The following is a 27,508-nucleotide window of genomic DNA, read 5'->3' on the forward strand; positions in this document are numbered from 1 at the left end:
GTCCCCGCCGCCGCCAGGGGGCAGCCCGGTCCCCGCCGCAGCCCGCCGGGCGGAGCAAAGCCCCGGTCCGCTCCCGGTCCCGGTCCCGATCCCGGTCCGGCCACCCCCGCTCACCTCCCGCCGGTGGGGAGAGGATCCCCTCCACCCGCAGATCCAGGGAATCCAGGGACACCTCCATGTACTCCATGCTGTTCTCCTGGCCGGGGCCCCCTCTGCCTCCCAACGATGGTTTATAGGCTTCGGCACCTACATGGAAACACACGCGGATTGACACAGCTAAAAATAATAAAAATAATAATAAAATAAATAAATCACGGACAAGCACGTGAGGGTGTAAGGGCCATATTTAAGCGAGCAGGCTGTACGCAGGCTCCTCAGAGAGGCCATGAGTACAGATGCACATAGAATTATGAAAAGGCAACATCTGGGCATATATGGCACGATTGATCTATTTCCTTCCCTGGCTGATCAGACAGATTTTCCACTTCCATTTAGGTAGGTAACAACTGAAAAAAAAGAGTACAAGAGACAAGTAAGTTCTGCCTCTGAAAGGCACATCTGCCTGCTGCCGTACTGCATCAGCAGCAGAAGCGTAGATGGCACAAGGAAGGGACGAAACCAGGGCTCAGCCCATCCTCCTGTCTCCAACCTGCTGCAAAGGGCTCCGGGTACACTCCGCCCAGGCAGAGCGAGCCGGCTAACCATGGATGGCAGGAAAAGGATGAGATAGGCGACATTCCGCTTAATGGGAAGGGAAAAACATAAAAGCCAAGTTCTGGCTCTAAGTGAATAAAGCTGCTGCTGGGAAGAGATTGCATGGGGGATCCCTCGCTGGGAAGATTGCGTAGGGACCCCTCGGTGGGAATTGTCAATCTCTTCATGCTCCCTTGGCTTCGCTTTCTCTCCTGGTTTGCTTCTCCCACTTGGGCTTGGCCAAGAGACTTGTGTTAGCCTGAAGGACCGGCTGCCACCTTTATTGAAGGGGTGGGAAAGCAGTTTGCATCTGAAATTAGGAATTAGCTATTTGCTCTGAAAGGGTTCAATGGTCCCCACGATTTCTTGAGAAAGGGGCTGCTTTGGGAGGAAGAGGAGCAAGCCAGATCACTGACAAACGCCAGGCACAGACCAAAGGCTGAAACATGCTCATTTAGCTGAGAAGCAGCCACAAATCGGCTGATCAAAAAATGGCCTTGTTTGCACAGAATTAGCAGACACAGAAGAATAAACCCTTTGATGGGAATGGATGTATGAAACCTTAATAACGAAGCTGAGGGCACAGCATCACTTCAGAGACTATCTTCTTTTTTTTTTTTACCCATGTTGTTACCCTTCCTGAAGAAGTATCACATCCAGCCTGCACTCCCGGCTCTGCCCACCCCACAGCTTTCAGAAGACAAAGGCCACTGAAACCTTTTTTTGAGTGCTGGGTAACTTAGGTCAAACAAGAACGTGCACCTGAACAACATCCACACCATGAGGTAGGCCAGAGGTAGCTCATTACAAATGTTGTGGTGCTTTCAGAGTAAGCAAAGACACCCTGCACATTCCACTCAGCTGGACAGACATCTGTACAAAAGCAACTGAGCATCACTTTGGGTTGGTTTTCCTTTCCCTTCTGCATCTAACCATACTCCCTGAGCTCACGGGACATGAGTCCACGTCAACATGAGTCTATGAGGTCTTTTGGGGATACTTTAAAATAAAGGGAGTTCATGAACAAAAACCTGTTCCTCCAGCATGCCAAGTATTTCTCCCACTGTTAGTGTGCACACCAGCAGTCACTGCCGGTGAGATGCACATTCACACCCTGGTTTATCACACTGCCCATCCCCGTGAAGGAAGACCGAGCTCTGCAGACAGCTACTGCCTTATGGACCTCAGGACCTCACCCCTCCACCTGGAAGGCTAATTTCTGTGTAGTTAAGGAACAAAACACAATTAGTTACCTAACACACTGGCTTGTTTCTTTTTATTCCTCCGTCTCCTCTTGCGGGTGGGTTTCAGCCATGGACTGTCCGTCTTTCCTTTCCTCTTCAGCAGCTTCTTCTTGATGCTGGACTCCGAGCTCTGAATAACCAGAGAGGCCACGTGCATGTAAGGCATGTTGGTATCAGCGTCCCAGCAGTCCTTTGCGCCCATGCGAGAGAGCCTTCTCACAGCTCGAGTTGTGCGAAAAGGCCTTAAGGACTGGGGGTTTGAAACCAAGTGGTGCTAAGATGTCTTTACAGCACGGAAAAGGAAACACAAGCACACGTGTGGGTGTATTTCCTGTCATTTCAATAGTGCATGCTTCACTTTCTCTTCCATGTAGGCATTTACACCACACTCATCGCAGTAGTAGCTGAGCACCTTGCACAGCAATGCAAGTATGCAGGCACACGCACGTTTTTAGCTTCTCCCCAGAAAAAACATGGTTTTTTTCAAAGTGAAATATTCGCACGGCTCCACAGTCGTGCTAAAAAAAGCCAACAAAAACCTGCCTTGCACCTAAAGAGCCACCTTACAGGGCTGGGACGGACCCAGGGGAATTGAACTCTACAGCAGCAGATCAGCCCCCCCCCGACCAAGGTACAGGCTATCACGTCAGCACGGGCTACTCATGCAGCACACAGTCAGACACGCATATGAATCTAAAAATGGCTTGTGTTTTGGTTTAAAAAATACAGTTGTCTGGGGTGCGTTCTCAAAGTCAACATTGGAACAGGGAATTGGGCACCCCGTCCCTGTAAGGCAGTCCCTCAACACATCAATCGTAAAATTCACATTTGAACTGAAACTGCCAGCTCCCGCTGCTTATCCATCTCCTGATGCTTATCCATCTCCCACCAAAGCCTACGAAAAACCTCCTGCTACTGTTAACAGCGGCTGGGTCAGGCCCTACCTTCATGGCCTACCTTGGGAGGCAGCCGACGCTGCACCATGCCCTGTTACCACAGTCAGCGAAGCCAGGCAACGGTGGTGCTGAGCCTTGGCTCTCCGGGGCAGCTCTACGGCGTGTCTACGCTGCCCCTGATAACCGTCCCCGAGCGTGGGCTCAGTTGTGCCCCGCCACGTGGCTCACACCAATGACATCACGCTGCTTGTGGGGGAGAGGTTTGCGTTTGAGCCAGTCCCCGTCCGGGGAACAGGCTGACTCACCAGACACAAGCAGAGCAAAAACCACCGTCTAGGACATGGAGATATGACTTGGGAGTTTGGACTTGACTGCAAGCTCAACCCTTGGTTTGAGCTAATGCTACAGACTGGCCTCAGCTACCCAAAGCCAGAGGGAGGCTACACAGCCCCTGCTGCTTGGTCCTCTCTGGCTCCTGTTGTGTCAGAGCAGAAGGAACAAAATCCTAAAGAGCTTCAATGATTCACTTGGTATAGTCATTTCTACCTTCAGCTCAAAACATCAAGAAAATGAAGCCAAGAATTTTCTCAAGGTGACCGAAGAGTTGGGGTGCCTTAAATGCTGGCTCCTCAACTTGAGGTGCTGTGGAAGGGGAGCAAAATTCTAAAGTAAACTGCAGGGTGGGGGACAGAGACAATCAATGAACAACAATTTAAATAAAAATCAGGTTCTCTTCGCCAGCCATCTAGAACTCACCAACAACTGGTGAAAGTCTTGCCCTAGCGCTATACAGACAACCTCCTAGGGAGTGTGTCTGCCTGTCTGTCTATGTGCTTTGTACGTCTCCCTAACAAGAGCTGCCGGCTCATCTGGTACTGTGAGGTGGCACGTCAAATCAATGGGAATTTAGGCTGTGGGCTGCACTAAAGGATTTGTGAACAACTCCACCTGGGCTCCAAAAAGGCATGCTGAGCTTCAGGTTGTCAAGAAAACATTGCTGGCTCCTACCACTCACCAAGGCCGCACCTGAAGAATTTAATCACTCTTAAATATTTCTACTACCATTCAAATGATTAAAAGCAGTCAACACCTTGTTGAAAACAACAAACAAAAGCCCATTAATTAGCATCAGAAAGCAATTAATTGTATCACAGATCAAGGTTAAGCACCTTGTGGAAAACAATACTCTGTGTGTGGGTGGTTTCACAGAGTGAGTTTTGTCAAAGAGACCTGAAACTACAGCGCTCTTGCTCTCTCTCTTTCTGGCAGCAGTGGAAAGGGGAAATTATTATCAACAGGACAAAGGCTCAAAGACGCATTTAGCAGCCAGGCTTACCAAGTCAGACTCATCTCCATCTTCCTCCTCCTCCCCAGACTCTCCAGACTCCTGTTCCTCCTCAGACTCGACATCATCAATCTGCAGCCACCATTTGCCCAAGCACAGAAAGAGTCAGTCAGGTCGGGTCTCTTAAAGCAGGGCATCCCCCCCGTCATCCTGCTGTCCCCCGCATCCAGCAGAGCATCCCCCCATCATCCTGCTGCCCCCAGCACCAGCCTGCAGATGCACTAACAGAATTTCCTCTCCAGGACATGAACTCCAAGGCTGCTAATGCATGTCATGGTACATCCATGGGGATGGTACAGGGAAAAAAAAAAAAAATCAAGCCCAGAAGAGTGTTTTCCAATCCAATCTTAACTTCTGTGATTACCCAAAACCAGTCTCATGTCTACACTATGCGTTGTGATTTGGGAAAAAATGATCTAAAACAATTTTAGTGCTTTACCCGCCTGTTACAAGCATGATTAGGAAAACATCTCTTACTGGTTCAATGAATCCCATGAATCCCATAACTAAATGTGGTGGGGCTTCTGCATGTATAGTGGACTACAGACTTGTTTAGCAAGGCTGAAGCTGGGGGGTAGATGGGGAGACTCTCATGGGTGCAGTGGGGAGCAGGAAAAGATCATGAAAAAGCTTTGCTTCCACTGCTGTGCTTTCTGCCATCCTGCAGGCTAAGACACCCTAGAAACTGCCTCAACTCATGCCACTCCTACCCCATGCATACAAGCAGTGTCCCATCCCGCTCCTTCAAGTCCTACACAGGGCATGTGAATACCTTTCTGGTGTTGTCTGCATCGGACGCGCTGTCTTTACAGGTCCTGTTATCATCTGCAGGAAACACAGCTGCCTGTTCTGCTCCATGATCATCTTCCTCTTCCAACTCATCAGAGTCCTCCTCTTCAGAGTCTACATCTATGCTTTCCCCGTTGATGTGAGGGCTGCCATCACCCAGGTCCTTTTCACTCTGAAAGTTGTTCAACCACAAAGTCAACATCAACTCATAAGACAGAGCAGCTGAATCCATCTCAGACCGCCCCGGTGCTAGAAGCCTTAAAGCTGCCAGGGGTTGGCTATATGTCCCGCCAGAGCTCTCCAATGCTGTCAGCAAAGCCAGCCTGAGAGCCCGCCATGTGTCACCTAACCCTGTTGACCTGGGGAATGAGGAGCCATGAGGAGTCATTCCAGACTCATGGCTGTACAAGACATTAAGGGGAGGAGGGCCACTGGGCAGGAGCCTTCAGACAGAGCCCTGCAGTCTGATTCAAACATGGAAGGGCAGCTCCACCATGGCATAGCAATGATGCAAGAAGGTTTCTAGGGAATGGAAAGGGAAGTTAAATTAGAGAGAGGGATTTTCACTCCACTCCATGAAAGCTTAGCACTGTTTTCCTTGAATTCAAAGGCCAAAACTTCAGGGCATGGGTTGCAGCAAAAGCGGAATTTCACTAGAAGGGAGTCCCCGTCTAAAGCTTCTTTAAGTAACCGGTTGTTCTGCCGCACAGCCTCAAGCAGCAACACCAGACAGTCACCTTGAGGACTCTGAAACAAAAAGGTTACCACATGGGCTACACTTGTAATCTCTCCAGTTCCACAGGACTCATGGGACAGAAGGGGAACATTCACTGGAAAATGCATAAGATTTGGTATCTGAACAGCCACCCTCAAAGAGCCATTTTCAAAGCAGCAAGGCTGCTATGGGCAGGACACTCTCACCAGAGAGAAAATGTAGACTCAGAATGGAAGGTGCTGACGGTAACAAGCCAGCACGTTCCTGCGCCTATACACGGGGTTGGTGTGCCGGGAAAAGGGATGTGTATGGTGACAACAAACACGTCCAGTGGACTCAGTGCTCCCCTCACCTTGGCACCCGCAGAGGAATGAGTTATGCTCTTAAACATCTCAATCATTGTTCTCTGTTTTAACACTTTGGTCTTTTTCTTGGGAACCAGGCTATAGGTTCCCATTCTCCGTTTTTTCTTCCGAGATACTGCAGCAGCTGGAAAAGAGAAACAAAAGAAACCCAAAGTTTGTTCCAGAATGAAAAGAAGAAGGGGTAGAGAGTAGAGGCTGTACTGGGGGAAACCACATTTGAGGGCACGATCTGAGAAAAAGGCTTCACACTCCAACTAATTTATTTACAAGTCAACCAAAAGATGACACACACGTACATACAAACACACAAAGAGCTTTCTGCCAATGCTGCAAACCTACCCAAATTCTGAGTATCCTCTTCACATTCCTTCTGGCCTCTACATCATCATATACAGAATCAAATCCTTAAATTAGCCTGCATTTGGCACTACTGCTGCTACTATAGGAGGCTGAATAGAAACCAACTTCCTCAAATAGAAACTGCAAGGCCAATAACACCAACTTACAATGAAAGCAATCACACAATAACTGAAGAACACATAGGGAAAAGGTACCTTAAATAAAGAGCCATTTGCCATTTAACCTCATTTCACACCTACTATGGAAGTTTGTTTGATTCCTTTCACTACTTTGATTGGGTCTTAATTTGTTAAGTCTCCCTCCTGGCCTTCTAATCAAATCAGTCATCACACCTCACTGCCTGATGCTGTCTTTGGTGAATACACATCAGAAGGATGCTCAGTGCAGGCTCTTTTAAGAACAGCTTACAGCAGGGAAGAACCAGCTTCAGCACCAGCATTATTATCTGCAGCTGTACAGCTTGTTCCTTGAAAGCATTTCCTCATCTCCCACTACGATGACATTTCACCAAAAATCTATGAAAAGACCTCTCCAAAAACCCGTTATCCCAATTAAATTTATTTACAAGGATGTAGTTTATGGTAACCAGTTACGGTGACATACAAAGTCCCTCACAATTGATAGAAACATCTTCAGAATATCCCATAGGAAGATGGGATGACAGCATCTCCTCTAGTAACAAGTTTTAGCAGAAGAGTGATCCTTGGTGTGGTGGTGCCTGACTGAGCACGCCTACTTGCCCATGCCGCCTGGAAGGACCTGCACCCCATGAAACAAGGCGGCACAGGAAGGACTGCACGGCAGCTGCTATCTGCAGACCAGAGAACTGGTAGACTTCACTTGGGAGGCTACTTTAACAGGCGACCACAAGTATGTACCCTCTACAACATCCACAGGTGACCAGAAGGGAGTGGAGAGGACACAAGCATCACGCTTGCAGTGCAGTGGCCACTTGCAGAGAAGTGGGCAGATGAAACAGCATCTGTCAAACAAGGTCTACAGCAGCAGCCCTGCTGACGCCGCCAGCAACAGAATCCCTGAAGGCGATTCAGTGGGCAAAAGGTACTAACAGAGGTTTCAGTCCTTGTTAACCTGCCTCATCTCCCACTCAACCACATACACACACATCTGGGAGGTGGATGCTGTTTGGAATTTCAACTTTGCCCTTTTTACCCGTCTGCGACTTCGTGGTGGCCACATAGCTCTGGTTCTGAGGTAGTGACTGGTGAAGGCCCGGGAGAGAGGGCAACGGCAACGGCTTCCCAAACTCCAGGACGTTTTTGTTGCCTTCCTCCTTGGATTCTTTATGATCTCTGCTGTCTCTCCCATCTTTGGGGTCTTTACTTGCATGCTGGAAAACAAAACGCAGTTAAATTGAGCCTCCGCATTCAAAAGGGGGGAAAAAAAAAATAATCAAGAAACTAAATATAATTTCTTTCTCCCAAGCACAGTCACCTTCATTTGAAGATAGGACCACACACTCAAAGCAAAAGCACACAGCCCCTCCTCTAGCACATAGTGTTACTTTGCCTAAAGACTGCAAAACACCCCCAGCCTGCTGCTCCTCCACTTGTTGGAGGCTGTTGCCTTTGAGGGTGAAATGCTGCCTCGCGCAGGCAGAGACGGCAGATCCAAAGCAACTGCAGATAACGAAGAGGATCAGACACTATTGACACAGGTATTTGGTCGGCTCTGGAGAAGATGAACGAATGCAGCAAATACACCTATTCCCTGAAACACGCCCCGAGTGCGGCTGTCACATCAAGCGTGCCCGAGAACAGTCTTGCAGAGTCGCTTCTGAAGAGCAGCAGCAACGGGAAGGGATCCTTCCTTTCGGACAGCATTAGGCACAATCGCGTCTTATCCCACCTCTAGCGTAGCACACACCAAAAGAAGGGCAAAGAACGCTGCAGGTTCATCTACAGTGCTGCCGCTGTCGCAGCAAAGACCTGCCCAAGCGTCCTTTAAACCAGCCAGCGCAGGTATTCCCGATCTCACTGTTGCAACACCAAACACGGGGCAGGCTACGAGCTCCTACTGAAAACCAGGAGAATTTTGTAGTTGCTACTGCACTCCCTGTCGCTGGAGCCAGGCTCCCAGGCACCAAAGCAGCTTCCACCCTCTCTGATCCAGGCTTGTAGTCAATGCCAAGTCTCATTCAGCACCTTTGGTCGTGAAAACTGGGTCCTGACAGCCCCACGTCCCACAGCACTGCACCTTCTGCAGCAATCACTGTATTAACAGAGGGGGGTAAACGCTGCTGCTCTGATTTGACATTTTACACCAGATTTGCCCTCTTACGTATCTAACCTAGCTGCATCCACACTTCTCCATACATCTGTCCACTCAACTGTCAAACAGGAGGCAGGTTTGGCAGAGGTGCTCCACAAAACCAAGAGCACAGTTAGCAGGTTACAAGCTCTGCGGTGGCAATGTTTTAGCGCTGCTCCGTTTGCAGGAAAATACTTCTTATGGGACTTCTGAAGCAACAGCTGAAATACCGAAATAGAGAGAGGAATCCGGGCAAAAGAAAGGAAGGAATAAAATGCAGCAAGCAATAAAAACACTCTTTAAAGTCCAGGTTCAGATAGGCACTCTTAGACATTGCTTTCAAGTAATGTGACCTTGTGAACAAATGGGGAAGCGACTGATCCTCCCAATTATGGCTCTGCCATGTGCACACTGCTGGCAGAAAGCGAGGACTCGGTCACAGAGAGAGAAGCTGTAATGATAATCAAAAATGACCTGCATAAAAAGGCCATCGAATTGCCAATGATTCCTGCATCAAGCCCATAACTTATGGCTGAATTGCCACATCTTTTCTTAAAAGGCATCTAGTCTTGGATTAATGATTTCAAAGACGACAAATCTACCATATCCTTTGATATGCTTTTCCAATGCTTAATTGCTCTCACTGTCAAATAATTAAATGCATTATGCTTTTTCAACTAAATTTAAAAGCCCTGTATCATCAGAAACTCTCACTCCAAGTAGACACTTATGGACTATGATCAACTTTCTTTTTTTTTAATTTTCTCTTCAATAAGTTTAATAGAATGAGCAAATTAAGTGTCCACAGGATCCTTTTCTAGACATTGGATCACTGCTGATACTGCTCCCAGTTGTTCTACCCCAAAATGTACGTCAGCAGTGCTGGGCACAGCATGCCAATTATAGTCTCAACAATACTATTTATACCTCTTTAAAGTTGCTAGTTTATAGATCGAAAGGTTAACGGTAACTCTTGACTACGGGATTATTCTGAGAATTCCCAAGTCCACTGCTTCCTTTTTTAACTTAAAATTAGAAAAATGAGCTTGGGAGAGGCAGGGCTGACACAGAGCTGCCTGCAACAAGTGTACATAAGGGCTTCACTTTCTGTCTTTTAAGTGCAGGTTCTCTGACTGTCCTTTAAATGCAACTGGTCTCTGATAAAATGTGCTGTTACTCCCAAACATCAAGAATTCACATTCAGACCATGCCACACAGTTTGGAAGAACATAATCAAATTTTAAATGAAAGTAGTATGTTATTAGCTTGGGGTTTTTCTCTCCCCCTGTAATTACAATATGGAAATAAATTAACAATCTTCAACAGGGCTGCATGACAACTGTTAAATGTGACTTTTTCATGGCAATTCCAGTAAAACGTTTTTTTAAATCAAATTAAGCCTTGTGAGATCTGGATTATTACTTGGAGGCATATACAGCAACGCTAACGAACAAGAATTCCTGCAGAGAGGTGACCAGATCTGTCAGGAAGCATGATGGCATGGGAAGCTGAGCAGGCCAGCAGCGTAACACCTCTATCTCTCATACATGTGTATATATATAAAAAACATACTAAATCTAAGGATTGTAATAAAAAGGATCAGCAAAGATTTGAAAGCACTTATACTCAGTTTTCTCACCATCCTTCTTCATTCTTAACTAGATAAAACAGTTGTATCTTTGCTGTTCTTATTAAATTTTACTCTTCCAGCAAGTGGATGAAACTTTATTCTTTTCCCATTTCTACTGTCTCCGAATTCTGCCAGTTCCTTAACTCGAGCCTGTAGGTACAGCCCATCCCGGTCTCCTGCTCTGAGCTTTTATGCTCTGTCTGCTCCAAATTTAAACAGTCCCAGAAAAGAGGCTTTGCTAAGCCAGCACGCTGCTCTGCTGGGAAATTTCTTCTTCCTTCAAATCCCATCACACTCGCCAAGAGCTGGTGCAGCCATACCTGAGCCCTTCCTTGCAAAGATATTCTGCATCCTTTGCTGCCCAAGGTACAACCGGCTCGTGACACCTCTCAGCAGAGGATGGTGGGCAGATTCAAATAAAAGAAGCAAAGGCAAAAGGTTTGGGAGTGGGGGGAGTGGGTGCTAGACCATTCTGGGGCGCAACAGACTCCTATCAAAGCACAACAGAAACAAAAATTTACAGTGATCCATTTAAACACAAAGCTCACAGATCCACCTGCAAGGCCCCGGTACCATCAGAGGGCTTCTCAAAACACTGCACGTCCACTTAGCTCCAACGAGGAGTTTCCTGCTGGGGAAAAGGCTGTCCGAGGAAAACTGCAGAGCAAGGCTTCTCCTGCAGAGCAGGCAGGGCAGCTGCCTCCAGCCCTGCCACCCCATGCCCCAGCCTGGGGCCAGTAGGACCCAGCTCCAAGTCACCTCTGTGGGCACCGTTCACAGCAATGAGCGCTCCTCTCACGTGCCACCTTCTTCCAGTTTCATGATGGGTGGGTTCCCCCTGCCCTCCCTGTTCCCAGCGCGAAGCACAGCACCAAGCAGGTATCTCGAGGAGCACTCGCAGCCCAGTATCCACCCAAGCAAACTCCTGCTGTCTGGCTTCTTACCTTCTCCCAGCAGAGGACACTCGTGCTAGCGAAGCACAAACAAAGGGGGCTGCAAACAGCAGACGCGTCAACAAACCCAACAGAGCTGATCACTAGTCAACATCTCCTCATCTGATTTGCTGTGACAAATCCCAACACATTCCTACTTCATTTCCTGAAGACTCAAAGTCCTCCCCTAAAGGTGGAAAATGCCAGACTGGCAACACTGGAGCAGAAGCGACCATGCCAGGAAAGCGGTGAATGGCTTGCGGTGATCTCTTGGGCCCGGACTGATCTGCTAAGAATACTAACGAGGGTACGCACACTTTGAGTCACTCGCATTTTTAACTAAGCAGGCTCCTATGCTCAGAAATTGGATGAAGATCATCCTCCTTCACTTAAACCAAGAAACATTCAAGAGAGCAGAGGTGCCTTCAAGTAACACCTTCATGGACTCCACTGCAAATAGCAAAATTAGAAGCAAGAAGAACTATTCCTGACCCTAAATAACTCCATTGCTGAGTGTCATCCCTGTCCAAAACAGCCGTGGCCTTTTTCTTCTTTCCTCAATCATACTTATATTCAGCAGTCCAGCACAGTTTTCATCTACAGTTTTAGATAAGTACAGTGAGGAGAACCCTGTGCAAAAGCAACTCCAGGACACAGTTCAAGCTCCCTGTGTTCACATATTGTCCTAACCACACACGTGTGGGCCACTGGAGGCCAAGAATGGACCAAAAATGTCAGAGAAAGAAAACACGTCACTAATGTCTTCATTCCTTGCAGCTTCGCATGTGGTATCAGCTCACCCTACGCAAAAGACTGAAGTCACTATTTCATGGTGAGCATTACAAGGAGTAGTCAAGAAGCTGAAGACACCTATTCCGAGGCTTAGGCTAACGTTTCCAGAGCTGCTTGTGGGGACCACAACTATGTCTGACACCATTGTGAGAAAAATAATCAAGAAAACTGCTTAGATTGGGACACGAACACAATATTTTATGTGTTTATAAAAATTAAACTCAAGTGTTTTCTAAATTTTAATGGGATTGACCACGTTTCTATTACTGGCACAGAAGTCCCCTACAGCAGCAGTTACTGAAAATGGCAAAACACAGAATATCCTCCTTTTTTTTTCCAAAAGCAAAAATGCAGAACAAACAAACCTTACTAATTAAACCCCGCATTGGTTCGACAGACTGCACAAGGCATCCTTCCCACAGCCCAGCAATTAAGAGGTCTTTCATTACCAAAGCAAGCTAGCAACAACCAAAAAGAAACCAGATCAGAACTCCATCCGTGTGTTGGTGCAAGGACACCGGCAAAGGTCCTGCAGGTCCTGTGTCGGAGCAGGGCGCTTTGAAGAGCAGTGCAGAAGGACTGCTGATTGCTCTCGAGACCTGACACCATCTCCAACGTAGACACGCAAGCTGTCTTATTTATCTTGTTTTAAGGACTTTCATCTCTGGCGTAATACAAGCTTGAAACCAAAGCCACCTAGCCAGGAGGACTAAACTAACTGCCACTGCCACCGGGCAACACAGCAGCTGTCACGGAGCAAGTCTCTTCTCTCCATCCATCCGTTGGATGCGGAGGGGTAATGAGATTTGTACCAAGGCACTGCCTTTGAACAGGACAAAGCAGCAGCTCCCAGGGGTATCTGCCTCTAACAACTGCTGAATGATATTTAAGCACAAAATATCAGCCTGCTATAAAAAATTTATCGCAAGCAGACGATAGCGCCTGTAGGAGCTGTACTGGTGCTACTCTCCCTTTCCTTCACTGCTGCAGAATTATGCTTTTCACTACTGCATGTCACCCCAGCTGCAGGGGGACCCTGACCCCTGCCTAAGCCTTACCTTGGAGCAACTAAAAGAAACCTGCAGGGCTTTGGTCTTAATCTAGATCAGATTAAGATCAGAACAGGCAAGGCTGATCCACCTATTAACACCCTTTTACCTGCAGATTAACACGTGCCCATTTAGAAGTGCGGAGACTTGATTACAATTGCACTGATTTGTGTGTGGTGACGTATCTGCGTAATATCACATGGGTTTAGGCTGTCGGGCAGACCGTGCTAAACTCGAGCTACAAACCTGCACCTAACGGGTTTCAGAACCAGCGTCGTCCAGAGGTGTGGACACTGACCCCGCTCCGCGTCCTTGTCCCCTCCTCGATCAAGCAGCTCGCGGGAAGGCAGTGTCACACATCAGCCAAAACAGGGTAGCTCAAACCAATTTCAACAGCAAGCCTACTGACAGAAATAGGTCTGCCGGGGATGTGGGACGGTTATTTTTGTGGGCTGTGGTTGGCAGCCGGGGCGGCCACCTTCAGCCAGCACAGTCGTGTCAGCAGTGCAAGCACCACCAGTCAAATGTGAAATTAGAAGTACTGCACAATATACATTCACTTTCTACCTCCCTCTAAAGTAAACCCTCCACATAAGAAGTCCAGTAGTAGTCTATGGCCTCATCGCTCCCGAAGGAGGTTTCCCATAGGGGATGTTTAACTGTGGCCAGGCTCGCACCCATGGGCTTCACGCTTTCAGTCCACCTGCGCAGGTGGGTACCCCTCTGGAGAGGGACCTCAACGGGTGCACCTTCTAGGTTCAGCCAAGCTGACAGCAGCACTTGCAATCAGATGGAGAGCTCTATTTCACTATGCCCTGTGCTCTTCTTTTTTTATTTATTTCCCCCCACACACACCAAGGAGACAATATCCCCATGGCCACCCCCTTAGGACCTGCCCTTTGGTTTGAGTTTTCTGCGTATTAGAGGTTCTGAGCCTGCCGAGCAATCCCAGACACTTGCAAACCACCAACTGCCACCTGCCTGGCCCCGAGACTTGAACACAAGACGTTCTTCGGCCAGAAGCTCCTGCAAAGCAACCCACAGACCACGTCAGCACACCGTCGCAGTACTGCTCGACACTGACATGGAAAATACTACTTTACAGCAACACCACCTGTGTGCACACAAAGGAAGCAGGTCCTAGGATGAGATATTTAGTGGCAATGCTGCTTAAAGGTCTCATTTGATGAATACTGGTAGAAACACCAACATAAGCCAAGCATCTCCTGCTCCAGGCTCCTCCTTCCTGCCCAGGCTTTGTCTCCCCCGGTTAAAATTGCTACCCTACGTTTCAGGCTCCCACTGTGAAGCAGGCTGAGATACTAATCTCTCAGATTTTTGCACTATTTCTTCTGACAGTTCAGTTCCCCTGAGCCGGTCCTCTGCATAGCATAAAAAAATACCACCAGAGACACACACCCCGAACTACAGCCTTGTGGCCACCAAGTAATGAACAGAAACATAACTTGGGATTCCCAATCCAGCCATCTGCTTCTCCTGTCTCAAGAGATAACTATGGGATGCTTTCCCCACCTTTATCATCCTTTATCTCTTCCAGACACGTCTCAGTGATGTTAAGCTCAGAAACTGAGCAGGAGGGGCCTTCTCCAAGCACAGGACACACACACACTTCCCTTTCAGCCTGTTGCCTGACTTTGTAAACTTTTGGGTTCTTAATAGGGCTGTAAACAGACTAGAAAGGAAAGAAAGATTCTTTCAAAAGGTGCAATACTTGTGTTACTGCGCTATTCGGAAGGGGAGCAGAAATGACGTTGTCAACAACTCTTCTGAGGTTTCTATTCAAAAACCACCTTAACATGCGACAACACCAATTAAAACTGTCACCTGTTTCAGATTCAGCTTCGATCCCAATTCAGGAAGCAACTCCTAAACAGAGAAAAAGCTGGTTAAATTTGTGAGAAAATTATTTTCTTCCTTTCAAAGAACAATCCACACGTGCAGGAAAAGGCTACCAAGGTCCCCTGACAGCTACTGGATTACAGAAAATAACTTTTTGGCCCCAGTGGGTTTCTGCAGGAGCCGGGGGGAACAAAGGTTTACACTTTGCAGGCAACAAAATACCTCCCTCCTTCACCCAGGCAGCACAGGTCTGCAAGAACAGTCTACCAAGAAAAACAGCAACGCTCTAAAAAGTATTAGCAAAGAAAAGTACTGTGTCCTGCAACATGAACTTCTGGGTGATTTCCACAATTTATTTCCTGGAATACAGCACCTGTTATCATGGTGGTTTTGAAGCGGAAAAGGTGTGAACACGAAGGCTGGAGCATGAAAAGTGACTGCAATGCTGTTCTGATGAGCCTCTTATAAGCAGCTCAACAAAGAAATAATTAGGACAGAAAAATGACAACTAGCAAGGACTCTGCTACTCAAAAGAAAATAGCATGTAAATTTGAAAGACAATGGGGAAAAATTAGGTAGTAATTATCAGGAATGCTGAACAAAACAGATGTTTTATTGTCTTGCAGAAACGAGATCAGATCTTGGGTTCACATTCAGATGCAGAGGCTCGAACAGAGAACATGGGAACGGCCTCTTCTTACCACCCTTCTGGAGAACTTTGTTTCTCCCCCTATTTTAAGCCCAAGGGAAATGGCCAGAGGTGCTGAGGACAGGCTACGCAGTTGCTAGAGCAGCCCGACAACTACTGCAGGCTTTGGTTTCAGAAGCCGCTGTTACTGCGTGAGCAAGTAACGATCCACAGCACCATCACAGCAGCTCACGCACAGAGCGCTGCAAGCACTCGCAAACCTTCCGCGCAGCTTTCCAGAGACAAACCTTGAAGCCCAAGGGGTTGCGTAAAAATATCCTTTTGACGTACCATAAAATATGAATGAGGAAAACACTCCCTCCTAACCTACAGTTGTCTTTTAGAAGGGAATTGCCTCTTTCAATCGCTCAGCCCCAAGGGATCTTTCCCTGTCAAATTCCACAAGGGTCTGGGGGTTTGCTCAGCCTAACGTAAGTGCGCGACAGGCTGCTGGAGGAAAGCTGCGAGGCGGTTTCAGTTGCAAAGCCTTGTTTGGGTAAGAGATGGCCTTACACAAGATTTTCATCAGGCTGCATGTATTGCATCTGGGCTTCCCCCCGCTTGCCAGCCAGAAAACACAGCAGGGGTGTGAGAGTGAGAGAATTCAAATGCAATCAGGGGAAGACAGAGGGGAAATTAGTGGTTTAGGAGAATGGTCAGGAAATCATGGCAGGCGTGGTTTCTGCCCTACTATCGAGGCACGGTGCCCACGAGGTTTGTCATCTTGATGTGTTCTTTGGACTCCCACCTGCTTCCGGAGGCACAGGTGGTGCCGCAGCCAAGGGCACCTTTCCCCATCTGGGGCTGGCCAAGTGCCACCCATTTTTTTTTCTTTTTTCCTTTCCTCTCTTCCCCTGCTCCAGACCACAGCGATTCACAGCTTTGAGAACTTCACATCATATTACTGCTGTGCTGCGACAGGTGAGTGACGTGTGATGATCACTTTGTGTTTGCTGGTCCATAACACACTGGTAGCTAACAGCAATCCAGTGCACAAACCTTTACAAAGCTGCAGCAGCTTCCCCCATATTTCTGGGGTGACTCACGTTGCCCAGCAGGGCTTGCAATCCTTCCCTCGAGCTAGGTGCTGGATACCTAAAGGCCAGTCTCTCTCCATCATTAGGCATAGCACAACGAGAGGACCTAGCTCATTGTAGCAAAATAGAAAGTGTCACAGGGCTGGAGACCAAGCGCTCGTAATGGAGATCTGCTTGTTCCAGTATCTATTCCCTATCTTTGGCAAAAAAAAAACCAACAAAAAAAACAAAAACAAAAGAACTAAACTTGGCCAACAACAAAGAAAGCCCGTTTCTGTTCACCCCATTTATATCATGAACACACCAGATGACTTCAGATCTCCTTTTGCCTCTAAAAAAAGGCAGAGCCCTGTTTTATTAAGCGATGGTAAATCCACCCCTAAGGATTCTGGAGTGAAGATTTCTGAACAAGTTGCATTACTGCAGGCAACATACAGAGAGAGAGAGTGAAAACATCATCTGGTTTACTACTATAATGATACGACAATGCAATCAAGTTGCCTAACATATCAGCTTCTTGACAGCTTCCAAGCTTAGGAGAAGCCTCAAGTTAACATGCTATGCTTAATTTCCTTTGGGTCGAACTTAGAAGAGATCTAATTTGTTTCACAAGCAGCTCTGGATTTCAGCAGACGGCTGATGAGCAATACAGCCAAGAGAGAAAGGCCATTTAGTGACTCGCGTAGATCTGTTGGAGAAGGTAATTGATCAATTATATATTTAGAGACACATTGGGGAAGAGAGCTGATGGTGGCCATGTGACTCTGTTTTAACACCTCTGTCTCTCTGCAGGAAGAGAAAAAATAAAAATAAACAAAATAATTATCTTTTTTTAAAAAAATCAATCCACTCAGTGGGACGCCTCCGAATTATGCGTGTTCCCTGTGCAGCAAGGTATCCCTCTCCCGCACTCAAAGTAAGGCAAGAGCGATCGCAGCAGCAGCGGCAGTGCTGACTGCTGGGCATATACATTACCAGGCTAGGGGTGGGTTTAGGCATTGTCTTCCGTGCTCTGTGGACCTTGACTTCAGCGTTAGCAGCAGTGGCTTTTTTAGCATCCATGTCCTTACTGCCCTCTCCGAGCTTGGCTGGCATCGTGGCTTGCATCTGAGAAAAGGAGCCCACAGTTCTCCCTTTGCTTGCTCCTCCTGGAAGGGTTTTTGCAGCATGGCCGGTGAGAGAAGCAAAGGTGCTGGTAGTCCTTAGAGGTTGCTCCTGTGCCATCTGCTTGGTTAGAATATATCCATTGCTCCCTGTTACAGAAGTCTGTGTGAAGTCATTAGCTTTCATATGGTTTTGCTTCCCAGTCTCGCCATCTCGTTCAGAAATGCCATTTTCTGCTATCCTATTTAATTTAGTACTAGAGTCCTGCTGGCTCACTTTCGTATTGTCCTGAGTGTTTTTAGCTGGGTTTGGGTGGCTACCAGCTTCGCTGTGCTCACAGGAACCGTTGGTTTCACCATCTACTGCCATTTTTGGTTCCCCCGCTTGCTTTTCTGCAGCACTTTCATCCGCAGCCATGGCATTAAACCCTGGAGAAGAGGAGAATAAGGAGGAAGAGAGGAGAAAGAAAAGTGTCACAAGTGGTAGCAAAACTTTAAAGAGAAGGCACAGCTACTTAGTGGCTAATGATAAGCACACCTCTCCCCCTGAAAACTGCTTGCTATATATGTAAACATCCGTTTAGGCTGCTCACTCACCTACCTGACCGGCTTGCCTGGATCCTCAGATGGTGGAAACTGGGGTGGGCGGCTCAGTTGAAAGCAGTGCACTCATTCTCACTTGCCTCAGCTGCAGATGTGGCCATTTACTCCCAATTATGGACTTTTCAAGGTAAATATTATCTTTAGCTCTTCCAATAACTACATTTATTGGCCCATACGTCAACACTTCGCATGTCAAACAAAACACTGCCCAATCTTGCATTGAGATCTCTGGCAAAGCCCTTCACAATGCCAGACTGACACAAGAAAAGCTTGCTGGTAGGGCTGTATGAGTGAGCTTTGGTGGCGCTGACACAGCTCAGCAACCAAATGTCTACATCAGAGCTTTGCTGCTACAAGAAACATCTCAAGGAGTAACTCCCTGGTAATCACAGCTCTCCTGGAAACGTCATCCAGGAGAGAGTGGCTCCTACACTGCAATGAAGCAGCACAGGAGCAGCATTCACGGTGTCATTTCAGAGGCAACAGCCAGAGCAAACACAGGGGTGAAGCACGTTAAATGCAATTTTAGACTAAAATAATTACATGATTCAAACACAGCAAGATTTTTGCAGCCTGACTAAGAGCTCACGCACAGTTAAAACAGGAGTATGCATGCTAAGATTTTTTTTTCCTCCCTTCCATACATTTCCACGCTCCCCCCATCAATGAATTTATCCCATCAATTAATTTGTCCCATCAGTGATTTCAGACCCAAGCTGAAAAAATCCATGTTATGAATGCCGTGTACCTGCAGAAAGGTTTCTGACATGACAAACTAGCAGCTCCCCAGGCAACCAGGAGTGATAACAATTCACTGGCACGTTCAGTAAAACGATTAAATCAACCTGCTGTTATGGATTCCTTGTATTGTTTTCCGTCCAGAGGCCAGACAGTTATGAAACACATCACAAGAAGTACCAGCAAAAGCTTTGCCCAAGTGGGCTGTCAAAGCAGGTAGGACCAATTTACAGCCCGCGCGAACCAAAGCGATTTTTGCCTACAGTATTCAGAAGGGCCCAGAGTCAAACCAGAGGACAACTTTGGAAGGCAGACCAGCACACTGGTCTCGTTTCACGCTGCTCTTGAAGCCCAAACACTCAAGGAAAGGATATTTCGAATGTCTCTGCTGGCCTGGTAAAAACCTGATGCAAAGCTAAAGCTTGAAGAGGAACCAAGACCCTGGATCCCAGGTCACCGAGTCCAATAGACCTGGGCTGATCGCTCAAAGCCCAGCTCTGCAGGGCTTCGCTGCATGCCCCCAAGCACAGGCAGCTCAGTACAAACATGAGCAGAGAGGAGAAGCAGCGCTGCACAGCTCACCGAACAGCTCTTCCCAAAAAGCACCCAATGCCCTTTGCAGTTAGTGGCAATTGGGAAAAAAAAAAATCTCTCCCCAACTATTTGAGGCCCCTTCCCACCCTTCTACCCCCGCCTTCTTTCTACCCCTTTTTAATGCATTCATTCCGTCCCTCTCCTCACCATTGGGTTGACGTAAAAGTTTTTGATACAGGTTTCTGCACAAACAGCCCTTGCAGATCTAGACTCTACAAGCAATGTATTCTAACACCTGAAACAACCGTATTATTCCCCAAACTTCCTGGTTTTTAGTGCTCATCTGAGATTTAAAGACAAACGTTTCCAGCATCAAAATGAAAGCCGTTCTAGAACTGGTGAATACACTTAGAACATCCAACTTCTGGCTCAGAATTCAACCTCTTGACTTGAAGCATGGTCAACGCTGAATTCAAACCCGGCTGGCCAGGGCTCTGCCCAGGTGGGACCGCAGCCTCGTCCTACCCATAAATTACAAGGGGGGCAGTCCGAGTCCTGCTCCATACTTCCAGCTGAAAGCCACAGATGTTGGGCATAAGCATCTTACTGCAAAGTGCCTTCAAACCCTGATGATGAGTGGGAACTCCTCCCTGGGGTTCAACTCTGGCCATTTTTCCTGATAAGACATCTGCACTAAGTGGTCCATTCCCCCCAAACCCAGGCCGCTCAGCCTGCGACTGCCTCCCACATGGACTCTGCTGGCTCAGAGCCTCCAAAAAGCACTCCAGAACCTCCCGAAAGAGCTCACCGGTGCGTGCTGGAGCACACGCAGGGGGGCAGAGGCAGAAACCCCACCTCCAGTAGGCAGTAACTGAGCAGCTCTCCAAACACTATTCTAAGTTATCACCTCCATCTGCTGCCCTCTCACGCCACTCAGACCACCTCCTGTGTACTGAAAGCGCTGATAAGAAACACAAAGGTTTGTTTTGGATAGCAACAACTCTGGGAGAAGGTAAAGCGCTAGTTTTTTTTTCACCGTTAACTATTTGAAAAGTCTTAGGCAGAGGGAGACAACAGCTATGCCCTTATTCTTTCAAATCCTTGTTTCTCTTCCTGCATCTGGTGTCTTTAAAAGACTGTGCTGTGGCCATTTAAACAATTATTTCAGCAAAGTCAGCGCCAGAAGAAAACAAAAAATGAGCTCCCTAACCACAGATGGCGGTTTCTAGTGCTCAGCACTAAGCACCTGGCCAAACGAAGCCTTCAATATTTGTTGATTTAAATACTGCGCACTCCCACCAGAACAGTCAAATAACTTCAGTGGCTGACTATTAGATAAACTGAATAAGCAGAGGGCAAGAATTGCTCTACCTGCCACGAAGGCAGCCAAAACAAGGTAAATCAGAGCACTGCCCTGGGGGAAAGAATAACTGCGTTAGTCCAGAAAGCGTCATGGACTTTATGAAAAATCCATGAGGCTAAAATTAAAATCCCACATACAGTTTCCCCCCCACACATACTCTTATTAAGTGTGCAAAATGCAGCATGATTGACTGTGGAAGTGCCATCAATCCCCTATAAACAGGCACCAGACTTCCAAATCTCTATGACTAGAGATTTGACAAAACAAAAATACGAAATTTCATAGTCCCAGAAGTTGCACAGAACTGGAGAACTTGACAGCAGCCGTCAGGGGTATGGTTTTGATTTAAGAGGATTATGCACCCGCTCTGCCCTGCTGTAAACGACTGCAGACGTTGCAGGGCAAAGCTTCCAGCTCCGGCCCCAACCACCAGCGCTGCCACCGCTCAGCAGACCCGGAGTCACCATTCGGTGCCTAACGGATACGCATCCCACACGATAAAAGCTGTTAGGGCAACCGGCATCACACGGCTCGCTGGCTGGCAAGAGTCAGCAGAGGCCGAGGACTGGATGAGAGGAGAGACTACCTCCCTTCTGCCTCCGACAGGTCTGAGACACCGCGGGCAAGGCTCTCCTGAGCTGCGAGGAAAGGCTTCTTTGGGGAAAAAATCATCTCCATCCTCCTGCTCCCTTTCCTGGCAGCACTAAAACAAATTCATAAATGCTTTAGAACAGCACAGTTTTCTACAAACTGAGTTTCTGTACAGCACAGGGCTCCTGCGAGAAGCACCACAGCCAACCCACCCACCGCAGGAGCTCCTCATCCCAGGGTCCTACCTGAACATCGAATTAGAGATCCCCATGAAGGACTAGTTTCTGTCAGGAGCTACATTGCTCGATGAGATGCGGGAACCCAAGTAAGCGAGTCTGGCTTTCACAACCTGGTCTGGCAATAGGAAAACAGGAGTTGCCATCCCAAGGCTAGGCTACCGCTCCGCTCGTCACGATGCTCTGCCTCCAACTCGGTGTTCCATCCTCGCTTAACAGAACACGTCTGCAAGTCTGACCACGTTCAACAAGCCTTAGGTACGCTAAGTGCACATTTACAAGCATTGCTGAATAGACACAATTCAGTATGTATTTACACTTTTGCTGAACCATGGCCTATAGATGGGGATGGGAACAGAAACTAGAGAGAGCAGGAACCTCACAATGGAGAAATACTGACTAAAACAGCCTACAGAAGCTCTTCAACACCCCTGGACAGCTAAAGAAACACTTGCTCCTGACACAACCTTTTCATCTCCCCTTTTCCATTATTAAAAAAAGAGTTTCACGGCAAACCTGCTAAAATCTTGATTTCAAATACACCTTGTGGCAACGAGTTCTCTTCTTGAAAATGCTGTTCAACAGTTTTTCTGCTCTTGTTAACTGCAAGTGAATAAAAACCTAAAATCGGTATTTCTGTAAAACTTTACAACTTGACAGTATTCATTCCTTCTAAATAGAGCAAAACTATGTTTCCTCCGTATTCATTTTTCTCTCCAAGTCCCTCATTATTCCTTAATCTACAACCATTCTTTAATCTAAAAAAAAAAAAAAAAAAAGGAAGAAAGATATAGCCTACGTCCATGGAAGTGTAACCTCATTTACTAGAAGGATCCTACTCTTTTCAGAGTTCCCTTACGCATCCCCTACACCATATGCAGCAGTAAAAGCTCATCACATTGACCACAACACTGCCTGCATCCCGATCCAAGCATTTGCTATTAATTTAAAATCCAGTATCGTGTAGGACAGATAACTTGCCCAAGAGATTTATTTTCTGTTATGGTATTCTTTCTCCCCGGTAGGTATCCGAAGTTGATACCAAGTTGAAAGAAACTTCAGTAAAGGTGTATCTTCTAGGAGCCGGCTACATTTCAGTAAGGAATTTAAGACTCAGAAAATTATGCAGATACATTATCTCTACTACTCCACATGCCAAAGAATAACCAGTAATGTATTTTAAATACTTGAGAATTAACAACTTGAGAGCAATGCAGAGTTCTCAGCCCTCACACCTCTCCCCAGGCTCGAGCAGACCCTCTGCAGAAGTTTCAGTCTAGAGTCTTCCTCTCAATATCAAACACCGTCATTCAAAACGGAATTAAAATTCTGCCATGAAGAGAACAGAATCTTAGGGAAGGAGGGGAGAAGGTCAGTCAGACAGGATGAGGACACCTCATCTCATTTTAGGTGTCTAAAAGACATCTCAAATTCCAGGGTGCCCCAAAGCCACCGCTGCAACCAACAGAAAGAAGACCGCAACTCAAACAGCACAGTCTGACTTTAGACATCTGTCTTTGGATAAACTAATCACTGCCTGGACGTGCCTGCCACATGTAATCAGAAATGAGCTGGGCTACTTCAGAATTAGAATAACTTCAAAAAAAAACCCCTAATTACGCAAAACGAAACCCACCTCTGCTCTCCCAACCCCAGACTCCTGCAGCGCTGGTTCCTCTCCGCTGCCTTTGCCTGTGGGGTTTCCAGCCCTCCCAGCAGAGCCAGACCTGGCTCCAGTCCTGCCCTGGAGCTCGGTCCAGCCTGGCAAATCCTGCCTGTGGGCAGAGCCTGTCTAACAGATGTGCTGTGGTCCCCGCCAGCCGTCCCCGCCACAGCCAGCGGGAACCAAATCGCCTCTGCAGAGACCAAAGGGGATGAGTAGCCACCAGAAACTTTCCGTATGCGGGCAGCCAGATGATCGCCTCAAAGCTCTGTATTACTTTGAGAAGGCTCTGAAAAACATAAAGTCTTAAATGTATTTTTTAAATTCAGATCTCACTGCTCAGGAAGACAAAATAAGAAAAATATGCAAGTGTTATGAGCCCTTATGCTCCGGGCCAAAATGCAATCATCACTAGGTCTGAGGTAAAAAAAAAAAAAAGAAAAAAAAATCCTACAAGTGAATGCACTATTATCTGATCTGGAACTTCTACATGTTTTTCTGAACATCTTGGTGTGGAGCACTGGTAGAGGTGAGACACCCCACTGCCTGTGTCTCGCACAACATCTTCTGTGCGTTCCCAGTGCCCCCAGCACAGAGCACGGGGCAGCTCTGCGCCTTCAGCAGAGCCACCAGGCTCCAGCTGCTGCAAGAGAAACAGCAAACTCTGAACTAAGCAAAGACAGCGCTTAAATGAAAAGCTCACAATTTTGAAGTGCAGTACAAGTAAGCACTGCATACATTTGTATTTATATAGATGCACATTTCACAGATGTTTCACCTTAAGCACTTTGCAGATCATCTATAAAACACCAGATACCACAGGCATTTATTCAACACCCAACTGTCCTGCTGGATAAACTTTTAAAAGTGAGAAATGCACCTGCTTATAATCCTTGTGTTACAACAATTCTCTTCCCCCTTCCTCCACAAAAGAGAAAATGGTCAGTGGTCAAAAAAAGAGAAAAGGGTAAAGCAGAGAGAAGCCCAGCTGACATGAAAAGGATGACAAAGAGATGGGGGCTGAAACCGTACAGACTAGGGAGAACCGATGGCTGGAGATGCTGCATCTGGAGGGAAAGCACCACCTCTATCATTCAAGCCAAAAAAGCAGAGCATTTTGAAGCCAAGAAATGAAGAGAATTAAGTGTTTCAGGCCAAAGTTCCTCTCCAGGGCGAGTTATCGATGGTCTTTTCTTCCCCCTACCCTTTTAAACCTGTGAAGGTGGGTAATATCCATCCAAGAGCCTGGCCCTGTATTTCCAAAACAAAAGTGCCACTCCTTCCAGTGCCCTGGAGCACCGTCACCCTGCCGCAGTGTCACCGCTTCCCATCTCCCATCAGACATGCCAAGAGTCAAAACAGGAAAAGAAAGAAAAAAAAGAAAAGAAAACCCCAAGAACAACTTCTGCTGTGAATGCTCAATACTGAGATTACACAGGTCGGGTAAATGGGATTCAGCATCTCGCTGGTGGGCTGCCTGCGAATACCGGCAGGGACTCAAAGTGGTTTAACAGCCTGGGTGAAACGAATTCATTCCTTTGCTGTGGGATCGGGTCCCCAGTGTTACAGCGCTGGCCACGAGGCCCCGAGCCCACCCGTGACCGAGGGATGCTCCTGCCCCGGGGCTGCCGGGCTCCGAGCACGTTTCGTCTGCTGCGGGGCACAGCCTCCCCAGAGCAGAGCTCTAAACGACGGGGAGCACCCGGGTGCACATCTGGGCGAACATCTAATATACCTAAGCATCATTCAGCTGTCTGGTCTCCTGGCTGTCAGTCTCAGCAGGTGAGCACAGTGCCCAGTACGGCTCTTTTCTTCCTTTTAAAGCAGCCATCTCTGCACCTGGGAACGCAAAGGTTGCAGCTGCTCAGTGGAAAGCAGCACTTTCCTCACTCATGGCAACTTCCTATCTGCAATAAGAGGGGAAAAAAACCCCCCAAAAATAGAGAAAAAAGGCCCCTCCAGGAATTTAAAACCCCGTCACTCTCCAAAAGCAGTATCACTCTCCAAAAGCAGTATTAAGTTTATTTGAGAGGAAAGCGACGGTGCATGTCTCATCCAGCACTGTGCTCCAGCACCGCTGCTCTTGTAAAACAGCTGCCTCGGGTGAAGCCTCAGAAACGCTGAGGCTAATGGAGAACTTCGTTACCAACTCTCCTTCGCGCTGCTGTCTTAGTGGAACTTTCCATCTCTGGGGCTGGGAAATCAGAAAAGGAGTGGTTTGCCTTGAAAGGTCAACTGAGATGCAGCACGGAGTTAGGAGCAGTGTAAATTAAGAGGAGAACTGAAATCACTTGCAATTCTTGCAAAGAAACCACTTTTTAATTAGTTTCTGAGTCAGACTAAAGACAATACGGTCTAAAAAAACATGAGAGCAACTTTTTTTCTGCTCATCTCTTCCATCTCTCTGCCCCTTTTCCCTCCCTGTCAAAGGGAAAGACAGACCTAAACTCACACCCACATGTAAAACTGAACTGGAACATTTCCCCACGGACAATAAAACACAGCCTTGTCCACAGCTTTTCTTCTATTTGCATTGAGCACTGTTACACAGAAGGGGACACTGAGTCTAGTGAGTAACTTACAATGGGCTTTACGTGGGCTGGGACTCAACCCCAGAAACGGAAATTAAAGAGCTGGAACACACAAAGATCTCATCCCTACATATGTATGTTAAATTTATAGTTCAATTATTTCTTTATCAGTGCCAGGATGAAGCCAAGAGAGGACACCCCAGCTGGTAACGACAGTGCCATTCTGCAATACCTTCCACTCGAGGAGCAAAGAACAAAACACCACGACTGAGCTCCCAAAGACCCCTTACCTCCAGGCTGCTCCCCGAGAGCACCCACCCTGCCCCAGCCCGACAACTCGTCCCCTGGGGCAGCAGCTACTGAGTTGTCACAACCGACAGGCTGACACACTGAGGGCAACCAAGAAAGGGGACACGCTGCCTCCAAACAGCAGATTATAAGCTGGGGCAGCTCAGCTATTGCCCCACAAGAGTATAAGCCTTCCGTGCAACAGGAGATCTTCACGGACATCTCCAACATGATGATTTTCATCAGTGGTGGAGTCCGACACCAGTCGCAAGCGCTACTGCAGCGGTGCTGATGTGCCTTGCTGAGGGGACAGTCCCTTAAATCTCATTCCCGGCTGCAAGCTACCTGAATTTCCTGGCTCATCCTGGACACAACAAAAGCGTAAGTTTGTATGCAGGGGTGTAACTCGTAAAAGGCCACTCAGAGAGGCAGCAACAGAGCTATGGTATGTGCTAACACGGTTCAAATGGGGATCTGATACCGACCTCAGTATCAGTACCCGTCTGAGTCAAGGGGGAGTAAAAAGAGGGGAAAACACAGTAATTCACACCGAGTCTTTGGCCCAAATAGCACCTTTAGTCAATCTTTGGACCTGCAAGTTCAAGCCTCTGAAAGTTTTAGATCCCAGGATCAATATCCACAGATAACCTGCCAAGGGGATTTTCCCAAAGGGAACAAAATCCAGAACAGATCTGTCTTCTGTTAAAGGCCATGGCTCCCATCAAACACACAACCAGTCCGCTGCAGCAGCTCAGCCTAAACTAGAACCCAGAAGCACCAGCAGACCTGTGCAGATTCCCATTCCCATGCATCATAGCATGGTTTGGCTTTGAAGGGACCTTTGAAGGTCACCTAGTCCAACCCCCCTGCCATGAGCAGGGACATCTTCAACTAGATCAGGGTGCTCAGAGCCCCGTCCAACCTGACCATGAATGTTTCCAGGGACAGGGCATCCACCACCTCTCTGGGCAACCTGGGCCAGCGTTTCACCACCCGTCATTGTAAAAAATTTCTTCCTTATATTTAATCTAAATCTACCCTTTTAGTTTAAAACCATTACCCCTTGTCCTATCGCAACAGGCCCTGCTAAAAAAACTTCTCCCCATCTTTCCTGTAGGCCCCCTTTAAGTATTGAAAGGCCACTATAAGGTCTCCCCAGAGCCTTCTCTTCTCCAGGCTGACCCCCCCCAAC

The 27,508-nt window shown here is 47.5% G+C and overlaps 1 protein-coding gene across 1 annotated transcript in view; it reads right to left on the reverse strand.

Annotated features, from left to right (window-relative positions):
• Positions 1-27,508, reverse strand: part of EHMT1 (euchromatic histone-lysine N-methyltransferase 1) — a 62,821-nt gene that overhangs the window by 32,995 nt on the left and 2,318 nt on the right. The window contains exons 2-9 of the mRNA XM_009887952.1: positions 17,642-18,198; positions 14,927-14,968; positions 7,581-7,758; positions 6,035-6,171; positions 4,951-5,139; positions 4,170-4,250; positions 1,947-2,067; positions 115-246 (exon numbers count right to left, since the gene is read on the reverse strand). Coding sequence (XP_009886254.1) covers positions 115-246; positions 1,947-2,067; positions 4,170-4,250; positions 4,951-5,139; positions 6,035-6,171; positions 7,581-7,758; positions 14,927-14,968; positions 17,642-18,198 — 1,437 coding nt within the window. The remainder of the gene's footprint in view (positions 1-114; positions 247-1,946; positions 2,068-4,169; positions 4,251-4,950; positions 5,140-6,034; positions 6,172-7,580; positions 7,759-14,926; positions 14,969-17,641; positions 18,199-27,508) is intronic.

The sequence above is a fragment of the Charadrius vociferus genome, unplaced genomic scaffold (genome assembly GCF_000708025.1).
Source record: "Charadrius vociferus isolate BGI_N301 unplaced genomic scaffold, ASM70802v2 scaffold1040, whole genome shotgun sequence".
NCBI lineage: Eukaryota > Metazoa > Chordata > Aves > Charadriiformes > Charadriidae > Charadrius > Charadrius vociferus.